This window comes from Saccostrea cucullata, unplaced genomic scaffold (assembly GCF_032062105.1).
Source record: "Saccostrea cucullata isolate Sc308-1 unplaced genomic scaffold, CSIRO_AGI_Scuc_v1 ctg381, whole genome shotgun sequence".
Classification (NCBI taxonomy): domain Eukaryota; kingdom Metazoa; phylum Mollusca; class Bivalvia; order Ostreida; family Ostreidae; genus Saccostrea; species Saccostrea cuccullata.
The window spans coordinates 163,285-188,027 of NW_026925537.1; the positions used below are offsets into that span (position 1 = coordinate 163,285).

A 24,743-nucleotide genomic window follows, 5' to 3' on the forward strand; every position below is an offset into this window, starting at 1 on the left:
AGTTTGATTGATAGCTGAATTATTATAACCACCCAAATTCTCACAATATTTTTCTTAAACCGATAAGAAAACATTTCTAAAAATAAATATTTTTGTTCTTTTCACTAGTCGTAAATTTAGATGTACTAAATGTCACCTTCTATTACTTGGTCACAGCAATATTTTTCTGAAGCTTTGCACTTCTTCTTCAAATTTAATAATAAGGTTCAAAATGGCTTAAGCTGCAAAAAGCCGAGAAGATCCAAAAATAAATTCTAGGTCAATGAGGGCACCGTAGGATTCCCTCACTTTGCAATCGCTGACTGTACCTACATCCAAGCATGACCGACATATTTTCTTTTGTTTCTGTGGCAACTTATTTTTTTGTAAGTATAAACATATTAAGTCCCAAGACTTCTCAAAAGCCATTCTAAATGGAACCCCGTTAATTTACAGAGTGTGTAGAGAATAGTATATGTCAAGTTTTTAAAGGAGGATCTTCTTATTAAAGTACCTATTAGACAGAGTAACAATTCAGAAGCTTTTATAACTAAAGATAATACGTTAATTGGCAAATGGTATGGTAGCTGTCCCACATGTTCTTTGTTGAAAATGTGCATCTGAAAAGCTTAAACATCGGCACTGTGTAATTTATCTTGATTGTTCTACACCCAAAATCAATGAAAGTTCAATACTTATCCTGAATAACCCTGCATCCTTTTTTTAAAAAATTAGGATATAGATTTCCCATTTCTATTTTGTTTTTTTGCTTGAAGGTTTAAATGGCCTACAAAATGAAACGACACACAGAAACGACTGATCCAGATTTTTATTTCCTTGTCTCTTACCAACTGAAAATTCCGACTTCTGTCCAGTAAAGCACTGACCTTTGGTTTAACAATTCTGAATTCCCTTGCATGTCATTGAACGAAAAAAGTCATCTGAATTGATTAAGTGAATGAATGGCTGCCCACTAGGGTTTTCTTTGCCCAGTTAGTGTCTAACCTTTACAGAAATAACCAAAGCAGTACATCTGGGAGTCCACTCAGTTCATTAGTCAAAACGAATCAGTCCAAATGGACACACTATAAAATACAGTTTGAGGTAACATTTTTTTCAAATATGGACGGACTTGCTCCCGATAAATGCACAGTGGGCAGGATATATAGTAAGATAAAGCTGTTATGGCAAAATGAACAGCATTTTATTCTCTATATGGAGCCAGACATCACACATTTATCTGATGTTGAAGTTAATTTGATTACACATATATAGAAGCTACATTGCCTACTCTAAATGCTGTCCTATTTGGGTCTAGTTTCATCAATCTGAATTAGGAATAATTCGATAATACTGTATGTGTACTTTTTATTGGACTTTTGAATATTGTCTTGCCCGCCGGTGAGAGTTATAATAATATTTACCAAGTATGAAAATAGAACTGCACTCTGCAGAAAATGGTTAATTTTTCGCATCGTTCTGGAAGTACTTTATATAAAAATTCCTAATTTTGTTATAAGGACATTGGACCCTAGACACTTAGTTTCCTGAAAATTCTATATTTGAATTAATTTGTAACAATTGTCCAATCCAGTGGAACTATGGGTATATATATTTGTTTTTTCTATGAAGTAAGTACAGCAGTACTAACAAAATGGAAAACAAAGGTTCACAGATAAAAGGCAGTTTACCTTGTGGTTCATGATTTGTCAAAGAGAGACAGAGAGGAAATGAACCCAGAAAGATGTATTGCTTTGTAATATATCATCTAATGACCTCATGTGTCAATTGTATACTTCTATACATAAACAAAATTCTCAAATCTGGTAATTGGTAATCAAGACATAATTTCTCTCTAAATTGTTTTTGCTTCATATGCTTTGTCAGCTAGAATATAAGTACGGTGGTTTATAGAGTTCAAATGTCACTGCTGACTTCATTTTTACAAATTTTCTCACCCTTAACATTATAAGATGTCTAAATGCACTAGATTAATGCACAGCAGTAGGGAACAGTTAGTTTTAAATGGTTATTTTTAGACTGAGGCAATATGTATGTTGTAAAGAAAAAAAATTAGAGAAAAAGTTTTCTTCCAAGTAAACTATCTGAGCACTCTTATATTGGGTGAGCACTGACCATGAAAGCCTCTGACGCTGGCAGATATGTTTAACAATTAGTGTAGTTCTGGTCTTCTCTGATGTAATCTTATCTCTTTGCAAGTCATGCAGTGATTCAATCAACATTCTTAGAATTCTCTGTATGCTGATGTAATATAAAATACATTCATCAACAAATGTCATTACTGCTGCAGCTTGCCAGCATTCAATATATATCTTTGTCTATGTTGAAGTAATTCCCAGCCCCTCTCAAAAAAATCTAATTTTGTTCTTTTTTGCAACAGCCATGCCTTTTATTATCTGAGGCTTGTTACTCCATTCTTGAGCAGTGAATTTTTTTGAAACAAAAATTACAAAAGTACAAAGCACTCAAATAATTTTTTACAACATTTATTGAAGATTTTTATCCAAGTTAAAAATGCAACACATGAGATCTGTGTTCCCGATTTTTTCCGCTATGATTTTTTCACCCAGAGAGTATTTCGGGTGCTTTCATTCTTTGTATTTTTTACATTTTTTTTTTACTGTTGGCTTGATTTGAAGAAAATATCACCTTATCATCAACTGCTATTGACAACTGTTTTGTCATGTTTTCTCGACATCTTAAATATGGAAAGAAATCATTTTTAACAGCTTCTGTATATATAAATATAGAGTTGCAAATTTTTTAAACCGGTTTAAAATGATTAACTCACAAATTTAGGATTTTTTGATAGGGAAAAAATTGAACAATATACCACAGGGCTTAATTATAACAGACCTTATATTTATAATTTTTTTTTTTTTTGGCAAATATGAAATCACTCAAATAGCAAAACTGCAATATCTCAACAAAAAAAACAAAACAAAAAAGAAAACAGCATATATTAAGCCTTCATGAAAGGTTAATTTTAATAAGTATGCAAAAAATTGTATATCAGATATATTATATATTTTTTATTTATCATGAGAAATGTCTTAAAAAGTCTCTTTATAGTTTTAAAAAGCATTTAAATCACCAGCAAAGCATCAATCATTTAAGTACCTGACACCACTATGCAAGACTTTACATGCATTTATCAACTTTTTTACAGACAATGTAATAAAATAGCTAGAATAGTCAGTTTTTTTTGATAATTATTTTCCTTTATAACAATGCTTCCATAACCACATTTATTTGGGAAAAAAAACTTTTTAATATTCATGCAAATATCAATGTTAGAATGAAAAATAAAATCTTAGCTTGGGCATTATCATATATGATGTCACTCAAAATTGGAACCGTTTGAAGAAAAACAATTACGACAGAACAGTACATTTGACACATATGGTACAAGAGTCCTCGCGCCACTAATGGCAGTATGGTTCCCTGTTCATGACCCTCATATGCATCACAAAGAACAAGCGCTTCAAAGTGCTGACAGTTTGGGCTAGGAACCAGCTTACACGCGATGTGATTCAGACATGTCCAAACACTGCTATCCTTATTATGACTTATACATATTCATCACCTCGTTCTGCTTAACACAATTTTCCCCGTGATCTTTGTCGCCAATAAACAAGTTGTTTTAGTATGAAAACGTGTTCAACTTCATTCCGAGGAAATATGTGGCAACTCCGTGAAAGAATAGGCTATCACGTACTTTTTGTTTAGTAAATTATGTATAGGCATTGTAAATGAACCGCCAAGTTGCAATTTTATTCTGTTAATTACACCAGCTTAAAAATATAACATATCCTGGGAAAGAAAGGAACTTTTCTGATGAATAATTAACAAAGATAATTACATCATTTTGTCTTTATATCTACAAGACAAAACTTATTTTGACAATCAATGAATAATTAATGAAAATTACACTGTATCTGTACGGATAAAGGCTCAAAGAAACATCTACATAAATGGGTTTAAACAACTTTTACCTAAAAAAAAAAAAACAAGACTGTCACGTACTAGTATTAAAGACTTGGTAAATGAATCCAAATCTCAGAAATGAACTTTAGAGAATATTATCTAGAACATTGATATCTCGAAAATCCAAGTCAGAGTGAGCTGGGAGTCCCAACAACATTTTTCTTTCAATATCTTGAATTCTTTGATAAATAAAACTTTTTTCTTGGCCCCATTGAGTTTGGGATAACATTTACGTACTCACCTTATTTTGAAACTGGATTTCCCAAGTCTACCATTTACAATGTACACATCTAAACATTTATGAGCTTGAAAGTTTTACTTGGCCTTATCAAACTATCAATATTCAATATTTTTTATAATACCATGGAATCATTGAAATTGTCAATAATTTTTGATTGCTGAAATTTTACAGGTTCTTGGGGGAAGTAAATTCACTAAAATTGGTGTATTCTCTTATCTGCAAAAGGAAATATGATGTAACTATATATGTTATGGATTCATGACGTTAATTTGTGGATGACAGGTACCCACAAGTATTGAGCCACCAAAAATCACAAATGATTTAACAGTATAGAAATATTGCATGTAGTTGAGTGTAACATTGAAAATTTTCACCCCAAGAAAACCATTTCAACCGAGGGGCAGCTGAGGTTGACACTGGTTTTCCAGGGGTGAGAATTTTCAATGTTACACTCAACTACATGCAATATTTATTATATTATACTGAATGTTATATACAAATACATATAACAGTGAACCGTGCGCGCATAAATTTTGCGCAGTCGCTATTTTTTGGAATATCACTCGTCGTCAAGCAATGTTGACTGTTGCTATGCAGGAGGGCGTGGCTTCCTTATTCAGCGGGTAATAGTGTTTTTTAACAAATGTTTCTCGACGAATCAGATTCAAGTAATTTACATGAAAGTATAATATTATAATATATTATGTTTATAATTATTTATGATAATATTTATAAGATATGTACTTTATAAATGAATTAATTAACAAACAGTCAGACCAAAAACATTGTCATCTTTAATCTTTTACTAAAATTTTGGCTTAGATCTGCATAAAATTATGTCATCTCCAATAAAAGTATGTGTTTTTTTTTAAACAATCGCAAATGTCCATGTGCCAAAGTGACTCATTCTGATTTTTTCACTGTATATATTTCCTCAAACAGACCAACAACTTGACTTGTCAATAGATGCTTAGGTATTTGACCTCAGTTGTCAACTAATAGTTGTCAAGTATGTGACAACAGGAAGAAACCATTTTTACCTATCAAATTAGATCTGAATGCAGATATATTTATGGGCATATGGAAATTATCAATGAATGTAAATTGAGCCTGAAAAGGAACTAAATTTTTGCTGAGTGGAGGATAAAGATGAACAGATCAATTTATTTTCCTTGAGAAAAAAGCAAAGAAGGATAACTCCATTTCCTCAATGGGTATTTTTCTTAATTCTAAATTGCATTTATCTCCCTTTTGTTACAATCTCTCTTTCTCTCTCTCTCTCTCTGAGTGTGTGTGTTTATAACATACCTGAGATCCATCTTCACAGAGGAATCATCATAAAGATACTGAAACAGAAAAAAAGAACAACAATCAAATACCTTGCTGTGAAATTAAATTAGACATGCACTTTGTGGCTTATTAGGAAACGAAGATAGTATCAGATGTAAACCACCCTTGAATAACTGCTTTTTAATTTTCATTACTTCCCTCTTTATAAAACTGACAATGACTGCTGATAAACTTTATAGCCTTTGTGGATCTTATTGTTTGGGAGTCAAATGTACTCCCAGAATGATATCAGCATATTAATTTAAATTGCCCTTATTCAGTGTTTAAATATGCAGATCCTTGTCAATTTTCTGACAAAACACTTGATGCCAATGGGATCTCATTGAAATGATGGATATATATATACTGTAGGTTATTTTCTGGGTTGACTTGTACCTTTGGTCTCTTAATTAATAAAGTGCCACTTTATCCATCAATTACCATTAGTAATGTTTTGCATAAATAAATATGCAATTTAAAATATGTTAAATGAACATTAAACTGACTTGTACTTTTGTTGAAATTATAGATTGTGGGTGGGTATATGAATGGTTGAAATAAATCATTTTGAAGGAACTCATTTAGGAAAAAAAATGTGAAATGGATCCACTTTTTATACAGTGAGTTTCTTTACTTGAAATATTTATCAACATCTAAAGACAAAATTTCTGATCTTTAAAAAAAATATTCCAAGTGCAGCTCCATCACATACTATTGCATTCATTTTTTCTTTTATTCAGATTGCAGACAGATCATATCTGCTTATACTCAATGAAGAATATTACCAATAGTTTCTGTTTAATTTGACCATAAGATTCTTTTTATTCGAACATTCATTTTATTGTGGTCATGCAATAATCAATGAAAAATATTTTAAAATACCAATTAATATTATAACAGGGTATGTTATTCATGGACACTTAAAATCAAAACAGTTTCTGAATCATATAATGAAATGAGATTACTAAATGCATGTCTGCAATTATGGCTACAAAATTTTTCCCTCACCGGTCAAAATATATAATATGAAATTAAAAAAAAAAAAAAGTCTGTTCAAAATTTCATATTCCTCTGAAGCTGAATATGGATTCTGTTTTCTTCTTAATACATAAATAACTCTTCATAAATATCACAAACATACATCCAATATATAAAAAAATCTTTCTGTGGTGAATAAATTAACCCCTGTCATCCTTTATGATAATTTTATAGCAAAGCCATGTCCTATTACCAATTTATCAAATTGGGTATTTTACTAGGTAGATCTGATATACTTATGTGAAAAAAGATGAAACCAAAAAAATTGATACTTTAATTTATAAAAATATGTTACAAATAAATTGGTCAATATGTCACACTGTAAATCTAAATCTGTGATTTGGAGAAGTCTTCAGTATGTAGCAGGTGCCTGTAGACCTGTGAATAATGCATGTCAACTCAAGTCTATACATATACAGCAATGAAGCCTCTTCATTTATTTATGAGGGTCGTTAAGGAACGCTTTTAAATCAGTCACCTGTTACATGTGGAATATCATGGTGCTGGTCAGCCAAAAGCTAGACTGCTGTTTTAAATGTATATATAATTTACTTGACCATCAAAATAAGCACGACCTGAATGAACAATTTCATTCCTTTCTTCCACTTACAGTGATGGCTATGAAGTCAATTAGCAATGCCATACAACAAGTATTCTTAGAACACTGCTGAAGCAAAACATGTCATCTTCAATTCAAATTCACTTTTATTTATAAGTTTCCACTTGAGTTAAAGAAGATAATATACACAGAGTATAACCGAGACATTCACATTGTTCCTCACTGAACAAAGGGGAAAATCCCAGTGAGTAATATGTAGCTAAAACCTATTTTTTTTAAATTGCAATATTCTAAAGTAAAGCAATGATCATTGTTAATTTTTTAACCAAAATATTGAAGCTTATAATTTAGGCCAACAGACATAATTTCTAGCACAATTAAATCAGAAAAGCTGCAGATTTAACCTTAATGAATCAGACAACTGCCCCCCCCCCCCCCCCCCCCCCCCCCCAAAAAAAACCCCATCTGTGTTGATTACAAGTACTTCTGGTGCTGTTTGTTATTAATCTGTTCATTACATAAAGTCATGATGTACCTTTTTTTATATAGTGTATGATATATAACTATTTATATATGTACAGTTGATCCTCACTATCTTGAACCCACTGATGTCTTGAATACTATGGATATGTCTAAGTGAAATGGAAGTCCAAACCACTTAAAAAATCTTTTAGTGTTTCACAGGGGATATCTCAAATTATACTTGAATATCTTTCAATTTTTTTCCTCAGTTCCACTAAGTATGTGATAAATGAGGTTTGATTGTGTGTACAAATTCACGTAGGTATTATATACATACATTTTTACATGTCAACAACCCCGTGTTGATTACAGAAGAGATTTTTACCATGTAGCACTGCACTCCCTGTTTTAAACAGTTTGCAGAAGTTTGCAGCATTTGATCACCTTCAAGCACTTACTTCAAATAATAAGTTATTTGCGAATTAGTATTAAGTCAAGATTATTTACTGGTTAAGAGAAAGGGGGTTATTTTATTACATACAAATAATAATTAACACTTCTATAAATTAATTGCTGCATCAATTGTCACAATAAAACTTCATTTCCAATAGATTGTTAATATCCTATGTGGGATTGAACATTAATTGATAAATAATCACTTTGTCTATTCGTCATATATATGATAAACTTTGAACAACAATTCACCATCAAATACTTAGTGACTCACAAAAAATCTTAATTAAAAAGTAGTGTAGTAAAATTTGGGAAATTTTTCATAAAAAAAAAAAATTATATACAAATTTGCCTGATCAAACAATATTCTGAATAAAGACAGCAATCCAAAGAAGGGACTCACAAGTTTTCATCAAAATAGGCAAGATTTCAGCAATTAGACAAGTGGGACTGTATTATCTTATAGCCTTTCAGATGTGATCCTATATCAGTTTCAGAACAGACATCTTAAGGTCACTAGATTGAAACACACAAGGAAGTTAGTATATTTGTTCATAATCAAGAATTCCACTGCTGCTATAGTCCAACACACTGAATAACCTCACAGTATATTCTACTTAAAACAGAATGTACATATTGAACAAGTTATTTCTTTCAAAATTTTATTTCATCGAATGGGCCCCATTGTAGTTTGCCAGTAAAGCCAAAAAATTGAAATTTAAACTATACTGAATTAAATATGACTGATGTTATTAATTCTTAATTATCATTCTCCCAGTATATTCTTTGAGAATTTTAAATTTTAATCCATGATCTTTCAGTATTTATCTTCTTGAAACCATCTCAATAAGATTAATACTCATGCAATGTTAAAGTAAAACTTTTAAACTTTTTTAATGAGAGCCTAAATTTGCATGTTCATTTCTCATATATCAAAACATTTACCTATAAAAGTAATGATTAAATTAAAGCTTTTAGAAACCATCAGTAAATGCTTCACTTGCCAATCTTTTTTTAAGGCTCAAAAAGACAAAATCCATTAAAACATCTCAACATTTTCTGAGAGAAGTAAACAATTAAAGGGATCAAGAAGTTATTCACCTGAGTACCTAACTCTAGCAAAGGCAAACTCGATAGGTCTGAGCAGAAAAATGTCTAAACCTAGGTGTAATGTTGTGTAATGTCGAATCTGAAAAGCTTTAATCTAATTATCATCAACTTTGTAGAAGTTGATGAATCGCTAGCACTTTAAAAAATATTCAGCTCATATACTTTAACCCATTTCCCTTGCCAATAAAGACGCAGAATATAAAAAAAGAGCTGCATTAATTTAGGATCTTGGGTTCATTTGCAAGATTTAAATCCAGACTTCTCATTCCCCCAAAAGTGCACATAATCATATTTGCATGCAATCAAACATAAAGGGTAAATTATATTTTTTATACATCTTAATTACAAAAGAACACAAATAAAAACATATCCTACTGTGTTAAGCGCCATAACTTATTTATTTTTAGAACTCCTTATTCACGCTATTAACTGCATTCTGAATGTTCAATCAGGGTTTACAGAACTCTTGAAGTTAGTTAAAAAATCCAGCTCATTAAAAACAAATTTCAACAGAGTTGATTGTAAATAAAATTACATAAAGCCCTCTTACTTTATACTGAATATATTGCATCATTGAATTTAGTACACATATACTTTTTTAAATGTAAAATCAAATGAGACGGCTTGACCGACTTTTCCTTATTAATGCAATATGATCTCAAATTTTGAACAATCCAGATAAAAAATGTATCACATTTAAGGCAGCTAGACTATGACTCCATTTCAACAAATAGAAAAAAACCTGATCACACTAGTTTTCAAACTGATAACTTTTTTTTCACACTTAAATCGATCTCTTTGATTTCACATACATGATGTACCACTTAATTTAAATATTGTTAGCTTTATTGAACCCATTTCGAAGCTTCTTTGTCTTTACTTTAATCATTGTTGCCAACTTTAAAAATTATTGTTCTAACCTTTGTTACACCAACTTATTTGTCAGCAGTGCTTAGGTTTAAAATTGATTGCTCTTGTGCATCAAATCAGGTGATAGACATCAAGGAGAAGAAAATTCAAGGCTGAGGAATTTGGTAAAATAATTAATCTGCAGTGCATACCGTATATACTCGCCTATAAGTCGGTCCGCCTATAAGTCGGTTGTATTTTTTTCGGTTATTTTGCGAGGATTTGCCATTGACCCGCCTATAAGTCGGACCAACTTTTTGTCAGAATCAGATGACAATTTCTAATAAATGTTCTAATGTTTTAAAATGTTCTAAAAATAAATAATGCATTCTTAAGATAAAACAAGATGTGTTTGTGAAACACTATGCGCCCGGCGTCAAGTTCGAAAAAGCTATTTTTAAAATATAGGTCACAGTCAAGGTCACAAGGTCATTGACATAAGTGTTGTTTGTAAGAACTTAATTAGTGGGGTATGCATACTAAATATGAAGTCCCTGGTATCTCCTATGGTTCAAAAGTTATGGCAAAAAGTGGAAAAAGCTATTTTTAGCATATAGGTCACAGTCAAGGTCAAAGGTCATTGACCTTGATGTCATTTGAAAGAACTTTATTAGTGGAGTACGCATACCAAATATGAAGTCTCTATCTCTTATGGTTCAAAAGTTATGAAAAACAGTTGAAAAAGCTATTTTTAGCACATAGGTCACAGTCAAGGTCACAAGGTCATTGACCTTGATGTCATTTGAAAGAACTTTATTAGAAGAGTATGCATACCAAATATGAAGTCTCTCTCTCTTATGGTTCAAAAGTTATGACAAACAGTTGAAAAAGCTAAATTTAGCATATAGGTCACAGTCAAGGTCACAAGGTCATTGACCTTGATGTCATTTGAAAGAACTTTATTAGAGGAGTATGCATACCAAATATGAAGTCTCTATCTCTTACGGTTCAAAAGTTTTGGCAAAGGTTAAAGTTGACAACAGACAGACAGACAAACAGACAAACAGATAAACAGACAAACAGACAGGACAAAAACAATATGCGCCCCGAAAAATTCGGGCGCATAAAAAAAAGTATTAGATATATGTATATAAATACTTGTACTTTACGTTTAATCTTAGAATACATAAAACCTAATGATATGATATATCCAGACTTTATTCAAGATAACCATGTTTATAGAATACTACGTTTCGCCGACCAGAAAAATGCCAATCCTTTTATGACTCACCTATAAGTCGGACATAGACTTTTGGTCTAAAATTTAACTCCCAAAAAACCGACTTATACGCGAGTATATACGGTACTCAGATAAAGTATAATGCCAAATCTGTTTTCAAGCTGATCAGTCATTTGTCTCTGTTAAAGGGTATTGTAATGAAACAGAACTTTACTATGATAAGTATTCCAGCCATTGTGGATGTTTTACTGTGTGTACCTAGTTCTTATAATTTAGTAAGTTAACATAAAATGACATTGAATGAAAAATTTACTTTTCAACCTTAATTACAACTTGGGGATGAACTGTGACAAGAATTATTCCCATTTCCTGTCTTCATCATTGCATAGTTACTTATATTTAGTACTCTAGGTCTGTTGAAGAGTCAGTGTTACTATGTTGCATTGTTCTGTATTGACCAATACTAATCAATCAAATGTGTTATTTTGCCCCAAAACATCCAGCTTTGTAGAAGTTGAACATTTCCTTTTTGATGAATTCATGAAAACAGAAACCCATAATTCAGAAAACTTGCAAACCCAACATTTTCGGGGTAACTATAAAAGAAAATGAGTATTGACAATTTAATTAAGTATGGCGTCATTGAGTTTTTTTTATAGCCATATGTGGATTAGAACTACAAGTAGCACACTTACTCTACATGGCTATAAATGTATTGATTGGTTGTTACAAGACTAGTATAAATATAAGAAACTAGTCCTGACATTGATGATGAATGAAAAACAGTGGTCTACAAGTGTGCTGTCAATTTAAACAAACAATTATAAATTCTATAAAAAGAGCAAGTTTTTCAATATGACATTTGTTTTTGCAATAAATTCATTTTATAATTGCAGGTCTTTGGGTATTGTGAAAAACATGTTACATGAACATTGATCAGTTTTGAACAAACACTCCAAAACTTTGCATGAAGTGATTCAAATTTATAAATTTGAAAATACTGTATAATCCCTTTAATAAACTGCCCCTGCCCCTATACTCCCATTCATTAACCATCCTAGTCTCAGGCCTGAGATCCTACTCCTATTTATTAACCATCCTAGTCTCAGCCCTGAGATCCTACTCCTATTTATTAACCATCCTAGTCTCAGCCCTGAGATCCTACTCCTATTTATTAACCATCCTAGTCTCAGCCCTGAGATCCTACTCCTATTTATTAACCATCCTAGTCTCAGCCCTGGGATCCTACTCCCATTTATTGACCATCCTAGTCCTTAAGTCCCGAGATCCTACCCTTAATGCCAAAGTCTGATGGTCTGTGCCAAACCCTGATGCTGTGGTTTGATGTCAGTACGTAAACCAGAGTCTGATGGTCACCCTAAAGTCCTATGGCATGTTGGTTGTTTGGAGAAACAATCTATGCTTATGATATATCCCAATATTCCGATGACAATCCTTGACCCATTGTCATTCAGTCAAAACCATATCAATTGAGTATTTGTCCTCCTATACAGTTTTTACCGATTTTACTTATTGTTTGCACCCACCACAGAAAGTAGGGTTAGTCCTCGCACACCACTTGTCTGATAAGGGTTAGTCTTTGCAAATTAATGGACTGACTCTTGGATAGTCTTGCACCTAACATTTATAGAAAACCATCGGACATTGGCATCTAGCTGCATTGTAAATTGGTGCAGCTGCTAAGTAGTATGAGGTCATAATTGACATTGATTGTTTTTCTGCACCATCGGACTTTGGCATGTCAAACCAACGGGGTTTGGAGCTGATCATCTGACTTTGGAGTTCTTACAGTCTTACATATATTTATCATAATGTATACTTTCGTAAATACACCAAAACAGCATTATGCAGTATACAGGTAACATATCACAATACCCAAGATCAGTGACTGGTACAAATCCCTTATGTATCAGATGTGTAAGGAAACATGCATATACCATACCAAACATTGTTCTCATTTTATTATTGATTAAACATTAAAATGTATTGAAATTTTGTGCAATAAAATAATTTTCTAAATTTGTTGACTGAGAAATGTTCAAAATTAGTCCTATTTAATTCTAGTGATAGAGGTCTTATAAATGCACAAAAAATTCTTTTTTTAAAAATGCCAATGGCCAAAAAAATGCAACAAATTGTGTGAACTCACATATCAAATACATTAAGTATATGACAAGGAGTAAGTGATATACTAAGTACCAAAATATCCATATCATATATGTAAACTCAGTCTATAGGTCCTAATGAACTGATGTGACAAATTGTTTCTATAAATATAATTCAAAGAGTTAAAGAAATATAATTTCAAAATAAAAAGAACTACAAAAATTTATAGTGGTATTCACAGAAACCTGTTAAACAACATATTTCAGGTGTATAGTTAATCATAGTTTGAAGTCTCCATACTTACTAATAGCATTTTAATTAAAACACCCCTAAACTCATTAAACAGACAGACAGATTGACAAAGTCAAACGGGCAAACTGATAAGTTATAATTAATTATATCAGTAAACAATTATTGTACAGACGCTCAGGGAAACACGGTTATCCAAATTTCTTACTTGATCACGAACTGCAACATCCATATTGATGATAGAAACTGCTGAGAAAGAACATGTAGAATGCCAATAAGCTTTATACACCTAAACATTTTATAGTCAACACGCTTATTCTGCAAAGCGAATTAACACTTACAAAATGAAACAATCATGCTCATATTTATAGTCACAGTCAATAAATACTAAGTGTTCAACTATTCACTTCTTTTTAAAGGAAAGGCGATTGGTGTCCGCAAAAACATGATGTGAAAAGTGATACTCAGGAAAAGGACTTGAGACTGCACTACAGACACAAGCCTGGCTCCAAAACAAAGGTTCATTACTAAAAGGTACATATTAATGATAAAATTTCAAAATGTATCAATATATCTTGCTTGTATATCACTTTGCTCATGCTATTGGACTTATCAATATAGGTACAACAACGGTAGGTTCCTCCTATTCCCCTGATTTGTCCTTCAGTACTCTGCCATTGAACTGTTTATATTTGGCAAGCCTGGTGAGCTAACAAAAGTAGATAGGCTTCTTAAAGCAAAGCACTGTTCCATGTTTTAAAAGTGGCTACTACATGTAGTACTGTTCTGTGTTTTACAGGTGTCTAGTCAAATGCCAACTTTTACTTATGTCAGAACTTTCAATAATTGAACCACACACACAAACCAGAAGTCTCTGTCGAGACTGAAGCTCTACTGGTTTGTACTTATAGCAAAGGAAGAGAAAAGTACTGTAGATCACTTAATTTTAGCGACACCTTATTTTCGCGAGATATACATTGACTCTTTATTAGCGAGACAAAATTTTCACGAAGTGTGGTCATTGCTGTATATAATCTTTAGGAATTTTATTGTACGCGACAATGAAGTATACCGTCTCGCGTAATTACGCTAAAATAAAGTTCTCATGAATAAAAAGTGATTTACAGTACTTACGCAGTTGGGAATTGAAACTTTACAACAGCAATAAATAGAATAATGATCCTTGATAAAGTCTCTTTATGTTCTTAGTGTAGTCTACTTGTGTGCCAAGTTATATTGAAATCAGACCAAAACTATAGGAGGAGTAGCATTTTGAAACAATTTTATAGACATTTTTATTTTTAGTAACCATTCATGGAAATCAAAAACCGATACACACAATTATGGATCCTAGTGTAGTCTACTTGTGTTCCAAGTTATATTGAAATAAGACCAAAACTATAGGAGGAGTAGCATTTTGAAACAATTTTACAGAAATTTCTATTTTTAGTAACCACGACAACACCGTTCATGGAAATCAAAAACCGATAAATCTAATTATGTATCTTAGTGCAGCCTACTTGTGTGCCAAGTTATATTGAAATCAGATCAAAACTGTAGGAGGAGTAGCATTTTGAAACCATTTTAATGAAATTTCTATTTTTAGTAACCACGACAACACCGTTCAGGGAAATCAAAAACCGATATACACAATTATGGATCTTAGTGTAGTCTACTTCTGTGCCAAGTTATATTGAAATCAGACCAAAACTGTAGGAGGAGTAGCATTTTGAAAGATATTTCACAGAAATTTCTATTTTTAGTAACCACGGCAACACCGTTTATCGAAATCAAAAACCGATACACAGAATTATGTATCTTAGTGCAGTCTACTTGTGTGCCAAGTTATATTGAAATCAGACCAAAACTGTAGGAGGAGTAGCATTTTGAAAGATATTTCACAGAAATTTCTATTTTTGGTTACCACGGCAACACTGTTTATCAAATTCAAAAACCGATACACAGAATTATGTATCTTAGTGTAGTCTACTTGTGTGCCAAATTATATTGAAATCAGATCAAAACTGTAGGAGAAGTAGCATTTTGAAAGAAATTCACAAAAATTTCTATTTTTAGTAACCACGGCAACACCGTTCATTGAAATCAAAAACCGATACATAAAATTATCTATCTTAGTGTAGTCTACTTGTGTGCCAAGTAATATTGAAATTAGACCAAAACTGTAGGAGGAGTAGCATTTTGAAAAATTGTTTACAGACAGACAGACAGACAGACAGACGGACAGACGGACGGACGCCGGACGCATTACTATCGCATAAGCTCTTCTGGTCTCTGAACACACACACTAAAAAAGAACTTCCTTCATGCACAATTATGGACAACCATTGCTTTGGTATGCTCAAAACAAAGATGCAACAAATGTGATAAAGTTATGTTTTATATGCTACACAATTATTCAAAATAAAAGCATGGATCAGACTAAGTATCTTATAGTTCACAATTTTTAAATGAATGTCAGACATTTGGTCTAACAAATCATCTCCATGCTGTCATCTCTGTTTTTCTTAAACCTTCAACTCTGAACTGTGCATCCTCAGAGAACCCAATAGTGAAATAATAAATAATAAGGAATAAAATGCATCATGCTTGATTTTTGAGTCTAAGGGACAGCCAGGCAAACACTCTAAGGATATGGCCAGTGCATCAAATCCTGGCATAAAGGGATGCAAAGAGTTGAGCGTAATGATCGCTGGTAAATATAAATCACAAGAACATAGATTTGCAAGTGGACAAAATATTGAAGTTAAATTTTTACATGTTTTTCAGCATTAAAGAGATAAAATTTATGAGTAATTTTATATGCCAAGAGGTTTTTCTCTGAAATTACAAAATATTAAAACCAAAATTATCATGGAATCTACAGTAAATTTACCTTTTATCCTCTAAACACAGTCCATATGTACATCTTTTTATGAAAACCAGAATAATTCCAATGCCACACTGAATCACACAAAGAAGCCAAGGTATCTGGATGCTTCCCTAACTTCCTCACACAGAGTATTCCTAAGTAGAAAGACACGCCCCAAACTTCCTCTCAAAGTACAATAAAGCATGTATTCTTCATCCGTCCTCTTTGAGTCCATTATAGGAAAGAAATTCCATAGAATAACATTGCTGACTTGTTAGCCCCTCTTTGAATGAAAATCTAACCTGTGTTTGGCAATATTGTTAAGTTGTCTAACTCAGAAAAAGCAAATATCTTTTCATACGACCCTGCTTTGTGTACATAAGTGGTTCCTTAACTAAACAAGGAGAGTGTTTATCATGAAAACCTAACATTCAAATTCTCATGTATAAGGCATTAATTGAAACTCAAAAAGAAAAAAAATGTCCAGCTCCTGGATTTTATTTTATGCATGATTCTGATCAATACTGTTAAATGACAAATCAGAGAAACCTAGGTTTATGTATTTGTTACACATGACTAAAATCAGAGAAACCTAGGTTTCCAGAAATGCACAATTTTTGTGTTATTCTAAAACCAATTGATGTTTCTCAAATCTCAGGGAGATGGAAATGATCAAAAGATTACAAACCACTCTTAAATTGAAACCAAAGTCAATGAATTTTAATGATTTTGTTCCCTTCCTGGGAGTAGGGGGGAGGGGGTGTTCTGGTATCAAGAAATGCACCAAATTGTTTCTCTTTATGACCACTGATGCTTCACCCCCAAAACCAGTTGATGATACTGGAATTTCAAGGAGGTGGAAATGAGGATCCCATAGCAATAGGTCACCCCAGACTTAGCAAAGGGACCTAACATTTCACATAATTTGATGATGTTTGATTTTAATCACAGGCTACATTTTATTTAACATATAATTTCTTTCTATATTTATTGAAACACTACGGCAAACATTTGGTAACACTTGCTATTTTGGGTATAAATCTGACTTGCAGTAATGAACCAAAATTTGTCATGATTGGTTGAGTCTGTGTCAAACTTCTTCACATTTTGTTACTTTTAAATTATCATACAATTTCACTGATAGTTTTTTTAGGACTCAAAATATCAATATTTATTCTATTACCAATATATATTTATTTGTCATGCAAATCATGTACTTGTTAATCAACTATAAATCTGATCACAGACAGGGAGTGGACAAGATGACATTAAACAATCTACATTAAATTTATCATGTATTGTACATTAAGTTAAGAACCAGTAATAACAGAATCACTAAATCATTACGAAAGACTTTTTATCCGCTGAGATGACATTCTGGTCAAAGACCTTAACATTACGGGAGTTAACTGATCTCTCGTACATGACAGGGAAATCACTGCTATCGGCAGTATACTATTATAGGAAAAATAATGTCAAAAAATTACTTCCCTTATCAAATCTGGGGCTCTCCCTTAATTCTTATAAAACAAAAATATATATAAAATCTGAGTTAATGTAACCTGTTTTTTGATCCATTTAAGCTTTCATTGTCATCATTATGCATATTTTATCATACCTAACAATATTTATATTTCCACTTTCTGCTCCCAACTCCCACACAACAGCTGATAACTCAGTATCAGAACATCCAAAACTATTACTGTAACCCTTCTCAACAGGCCCTAGGACCTTAACAATCACCTCAGCATCTTGAGTAAAAATTCCCCATACTCTATTAGGTACAATCAACTGAACCACAGATTTTTAACTTACTAAAAGAGAGTTTCTGTAAAAAGTCCCATGTTAGTTTATGTTGACATTAAGATTATTAATTGCTCAATATATTTTTTGAGGTAATGGCCTCGACTCAAGCTCAGTCTGAAAAGGACACAGTCACTATAGAAGCAGAATGCCATTGCTTCTTCCAGTGACCTTGACCTTACAGAGAGGGCAGGGACCTTATGTTAAGACCCCCCTGCATATGTATCCATAAATTTTTTTGTATATAGATTGCTTTAGAGATATTTAATCTAGTGTAAATGTTATCCAGAAAGTTAAAGGCAATAATACTGCATGACCTAAAGGATGAAAATGGAAACTGTTAAATGACCTTTAAAAAAATGCTGCAATCTCATTAGTTCATAAGAGAGATTTCAATTAAACTTCTGTATCTCGAGCAACAATATCTCCAACACCATGGAATTATATCAAAGTCACACGGAGGACCCAGTAACTGTTTTTGAAAATTTATTTCAATCTTCTTGATATAGCTTGATCGAGGTTTGTTTTTGTGTTTTTTGCAGTCAAATTAATAGTTTGAGATAATAATAATTCATCTCTAGCTTTGGCCTATTAATTTGTATGTGTAACACCTTCAAACACTGACATGGATAATTTTACTAGATATACAGTCAAACTTTGATATCTCAAACATGCTGGGACCATTGGAACCCTTAATTCTCAAGATAACTGATGTTTTGAACCTGACATTAAATTTTGAAGACCATAGCTTCTGGAATGCATTGTAAAAATACTGTATACACAATGTTTCAACACTCTCAAAAGCTAAATGCTCTCTGTCCTATGGGTTTAAAGCAATATAAGGTAAGAGAAATCCATATTGCATCTTTATAAGATCTACATACCTCGGACTTTACACGTGATTCTTCAAAATCCATCAGAGCTGTATTGTACAAGGCTTAATATAGTTATCAAATAAAATTTTACTGTTATAATTAAGGCTCACAGCTAAATCACAGATCCTGCTGAGAAAAATCAAGCACTAGTAACAACTCCAACATGGCAAAAAATCAAAATCAATTAACATCCAAAAAATCAATGTTACATATGTGGACAAATATTTGGCTGTCATAAATTGGTCACCTGAGAATGGATGCCATCACAAGTCAAAAACTAGGCAGGTGCTTGTACAGTTCCCTCTCATTAAGTGAAACCATGATAAATCCACAGAATAACTGCCTTTAATGCTACTGAACTTATGTAAATCCTCCACAAATCTTCCTTTGATTAATAAGATGATGAATGTTACACCCAGCTATTTAAGACACTTCACTTTTTTCTGCAACAAAATGAAGCTCTCTTATATGCGCATTACTGTATGTCACTAGTATAAACTCCAGAAAGCACTATCACACATCTACAGGTATGATATCTTCGACAAAACTTCAGAATACCTCAATATTTACACACCTCCTGAGGTAAATACTGTTGACCCCTGTGAAAATGAAATGAATACTGGTTTATACACACACTTTTTTTCAATGTTGACGAACTCCAAAATCCATAGGATATGTGTGTTATTATGTAAAGCCTGCTACACTAGACTAACCACTTCACATTTGTCTATTACTAATAATGGTCAGGTACATATTACCTGGCAATTTAATTCACCACTAACTGACCATGGCTTACCGTGACCTCAAGTGTAAATACCCAGTAAAACAAACATTTCTCTGAGTTACATACACTCTGAGGGGTGTGTATATGAAAAGTCCATGTTAACAGTGGTGTTCACTTCAACACTTTGTCAAGGGGTACTTAAAGTGTTTCTGATAGGTAATGAAAGTTTCAAAAATTATACCTCATTAAGAGATAATTGAAATTAAAGTCAAATAAGGGAAAACATTGATAAAAATTGTGTACCGTTGAAGAAAAAGAGCACTTAATTATTAAGCTGAAATCTAATTTTATGAAGTACTATAGTGGCAGTATATAGATATTGGTATAAGTCTCGCTTCAATTGCTTGATATATGGTGAAGAAGTTTCATCCTATATTTGCTTGGTTGTCAGTCTTGAAAGAAAATTTGATCAACTCAGAAGCTATCATTTTAAGGGAGAAAGTAGCTCTTATAATCATCACATTCAATTATAATTCATGTCTAATGAAAGTAAAATAGCAGTCAGTGCCTTTGAAGTGTTTCCATAATTAGAGGCAGCATCAGACATCATTTTCAGTCAAAGTCTGGTAGGACTGAAACAAAGACTGAGTTTCATCATCAGAAACAAAACGCAATTGAATCCATGCATGCATGCACTTCTTTTTGCTCTAGAAATAGGCTCATTTTGCCACTCAATACAGATTCTAGCAAATTAAATAATTAATTGTTCCCCAAATTAAAAAAAAATTATATTCATAATACTCTGTTTTTTGTCAGCTTCAAAATAAGAATATTGAAAAATTTAAAATCATGCATCAAAGGTACATTTTATGAACCAAAAGAAACAAACTCTGACATACAGCGCTATGACAAAAGTATTCGCGATTTTTACGCAATGGCGTCTTTCTTGCGCTGCGCCTCGCTCGGGGAATGGGAAATAACTCTAATTAGATGCCGTGTTGACAAACGAAATTTTTACAGAGTTGTCTTCACATCGGAAGTGACGTTATATGTAAGTATTTTTATCGTCTGCTGTCTTGGATTTTATGTAAACACACAGATATTACGATGGGTAAGAAATCTACAGAAATATCAAATGATGTCAAAAAATTAATTGTGGAAATGAAAAAGGAGGGGCAAAAAACATCAGTAATTGTGAATTTATTACAAATACCTGAGTCAACCATCAGATCTATTTGGAAAAAATATTTGTCAACTGGTGAAGTCAAAACATTGAAAAGAAAAGGACGCCCTCGGAAGCTGTCAAAACGAGATCAGAACTGGATTATTAGACATACTAAAACTAACAGAGGACGGGTTTTAAAGGATATTACTAATGAATTTAATGAAAGCAGGGATGCTAATGACTTTGTTAATCCACGGACAGTCCAAAGATTTTTGCGTGATCATGATTATAAGCGAAGAGTTGTTAGAAAAAAAATGGTCGTTTCCGAGATCAACAGAAAAAGGCGTGTTGCATGGTGTTTAAGAAAAGAAAACTCACAGTGAATAATTATTGGAATACAATTATATTTTCTGATGAAAGTCAGATAGTTTTAGGAGAGAATCATAGAGTGTATGTGTGGAGAACATCTAAAGAATCGTACTTGCCGCAGTGCATGTGCCCCCCTCGGCAGAGAAGGATTTCGGTAATGGTGTGGGGATGCATCACTTACCACGGGGTTGGTACACTTTGCATGGTCAATGGAAATATCAATGCAGTAAAATACATATCCATTTTAAAAGATCAACTTTGGCCCGTAATTGCCCGACATTTCCCCAACAAAACCTATCGTTTTCAAGACGACAACGCCCCCGTCCATAGAGCTCGTATTACTGTAGATTACAAACAACAAAATAATATTCCTACAATTGTATGGCCAGCTCAATCACCGGACATTAATATTATAGAGAATTTATGGCTAAAAATCAAGAGAACTCTGCAAAATCGAGCTCCAAACATAAAGACTCCGGAAGAATTGTTCGATGCTATTTTACACATCTGGACTTCCTTCGACGAAAACTATATCAAATCCTTGTATGAATCTATTCCCCGTCGACTATTAGCAGTAATCAAGTCTAAGGGCCACCTCACCAAGTATTAATAAAAGTAAGTCTGTTATTTGTTTCACAATTTATTGTTTATTTTTACGAAGCGCATCGTGTTTACGTCCGCCATTTTGAAAAATCGCGAATACTTTTGTCATAGCGCTGTAATTCCTATAATCGTCTTGGCAATCTTTTTCCCGTAATAGATTGAGATTCATTATTTTAATACATTAATTGCTGTTTAACTTTTTTTTAACCCCACCCCCCTCTCCCAACAACTCTAGATCATTGAATGGATCGACACATTATAGATCTTGTCATGGTTAGTTTTTTAAAAGATTATTCATTGAGGATAACATCAGAAAATACTCAATGTTTGCATGAAAAGTTGCAATTAATTCACTCAATCTTGCATGCAATATTGTGACTTAAAGGATTTTGCATGTCAGAAAAAGACAATACAAGTGTCTAGTTACAAAATTATGGAGTTATTAAAGAAATTCAATAGTCTTATGTTTTGAACTACGAGCCGGGGACACTTCCTGCAATATAGCATCTGTTGACTGCAAAGTAAATTTCTTTGGTTTTGAGTGTCACTAGATGTCTGTCTAAAAGAAAACCTTATAAAATTTACATTCAACAATTCTGAGGCAACCTCAACCCCACCCCCCTTTCCATGAAAACCTGTCACTCAACTGGCCATACAGTATTTTTTACTCCATGAAATACATCAAAGTACTGAAACAGTACTGAAAGACGGGGTCCATATAATTTTCATGCTAGATTTCACAAATGTGATTTTTTTAATGAGTTTTGATAATTTTTTTAAGTAAGAAACTAAAAACAGACCTGTGAATTACATAAATTCACGTTTTTCATTAAAGTCTAGAAACCTTTTTGAATTGTACGAATTTCACCTGGTCCGAATTAATATTCCTGCGGAAGTAAACAATGGATGATGCGTACGCAGTCGTAATACTACAGAGCTGCCAACATTCTTAAATGACAAATAGTAAGGCAGGGTCTAGGGACCACCTAAGCCCCCTGATGCTGAAGATGTTTTGTAAATGAACATGCGATCTGAGACATAGTTGTTTCCATTTTGTTTACTTTAAAACATTGACATGAATGTGATTGGCCTTCTAAAACCGAAATGATGATACAAGCAAACGTTGTAAGAATTATGAATACATGATAATGTAGATACTATGGACTGCCAGCTTATGAAAATACAGGTATTATAAATTTTGAACGAGAAAAACTGAAATCGGAAGAATAAAAAGAGAAATCGTAAGGCGTATTTTAGACGCTGATTTCGTACGTCTTACGCCAAAATCGTAAGGGTTGGCAGCTCTGATACTACGCAGGAGAGTACTTTGTTTACTAGTGTGTTTTACAATTAATATTCTGAGTTTACGTTTATAAAATGCTTCATTAATTTCATTTATAAAAAAGTTCATATCACTTTCTTCAGTTTGATATAGAATGTTTATATTTTGATCAAAACAATTTTTGCACTCTTTCATATAGCGTAGATTTAATTCATGTGTTATCACTACGGCCTCCGTTTTGAGGGCTCTCACAGTAAACTAATAGACAGGCCGGGTCACGTAAAAAATGAAATATGCAAATATAAAGATTTCAGAAATTTTGCCTGAGTACTGAAAAAATAATACCCTTATAATTTATAAATTCTTCATTACACTAAAATTTATAATGAAATTTTCTTCTAAACATTTTTTTTTTTTTTTTTTTTTTAAAAAAAAGCTAAACTGTCTACCAAGCAATATCCAGCATATGAAGAAATGTCAAAGACTAATTCAACATCCTCCGTAAAATGTTAAAGCTTCAACAAAAAACTTTGTTGCAAGTAAAAAGTATATTTGTACAAGGAAGGAACTTGTGCATGAACATCCCTCATGCAATGAAATCAAAAAATCTTCATCATCAAATATTACCAAAACAATCACGTATTATGCAGTCTGTGCACAGGTGTATCAAATGAAAATATTTTTACCTACTTGTCAAAACACCTCTACATTGATTGATACATTGTATACTTGACTGAAGGCACCCTAGCTTTTCTATATTTATAGAGACAGAAGTCTGATCTATCAAGTACTGTCAATCATCAGAGTTATAATGATACAAACACAGTACCTCCTGGGGCCTGGAATTATGTAATGTTTTATTCCGTGGTGATGAGGACTGACAATAGATAAACATGCTAAAAGAAATGTAATCACAAGGAAGAGAATGAGTAAAAATAAACCGATAGAAGAAGATTGAGATTTCTAATTTTCAACATCTGAGACTTCAAAAAATTATCTTCTTATATAATATTTCACAATATAATTGTATTATTCTCCTGCACGTGGTGCAGTGGTTTGGGCTTCTGCTCTAAAGTCATGGAGTTAAGGTCAGTCGATCCTTATGTTGTGGGTTAGAGTTCAACTGTGGGACATGGAGATTGGTCCTTTGAATCAAGGTCCTAGGTCCCAGTAGGTGTTGGCATAAAAAAAATCCCTCATCACTCAAAGGCCGCAAATGACAAGTACATGCTGGTCTAAATTTGCAGCCCAGCCTCCACCAGAAGTGGTGGCATCTCAAATATGAGTGAAAAAATTCTCAAAGGGACATTATAAGCAAACATGTATTTTGGTCAGCACAATGGAATCAAATGCAGAACCTCAAGTTTTTTAAAGATCTGAGATGCCTCAAAAATATTTAGCAAAATGGG

General features: G+C 32.7%; 1 protein-coding gene and 1 long non-coding RNA gene across 7 annotated transcripts in view; one reads left to right on the forward strand and one right to left on the reverse strand.

Moving 5' to 3' along the window:
- Positions 1–24,743, reverse strand: part of LOC134269153 (nuclear hormone receptor HR96-like) — a 92,135-nt gene that overhangs the window by 26,390 nt on the left and 41,002 nt on the right. For 5 of the 6 annotated variants that reach the window (XM_062751373.1, XM_062751375.1, XM_062751378.1 and 2 more), the window contains one exon: positions 5,537–5,574. In XM_062751373.1, coding sequence (XP_062607357.1) covers positions 5,537–5,574 — 38 coding nt within the window. Of the gene's footprint in view, positions 1–5,536; positions 5,575–16,537; positions 16,649–24,743 lie in introns of those variants that run through there. The other variant, XM_062751379.1, reaches the window with a different exon arrangement.
- LOC134269154 (uncharacterized) overlaps positions 1–24,743 on the forward strand; it is a 33,935-nt gene that overhangs the window by 7,441 nt on the left and 1,751 nt on the right. The window lies entirely within an intron of this gene.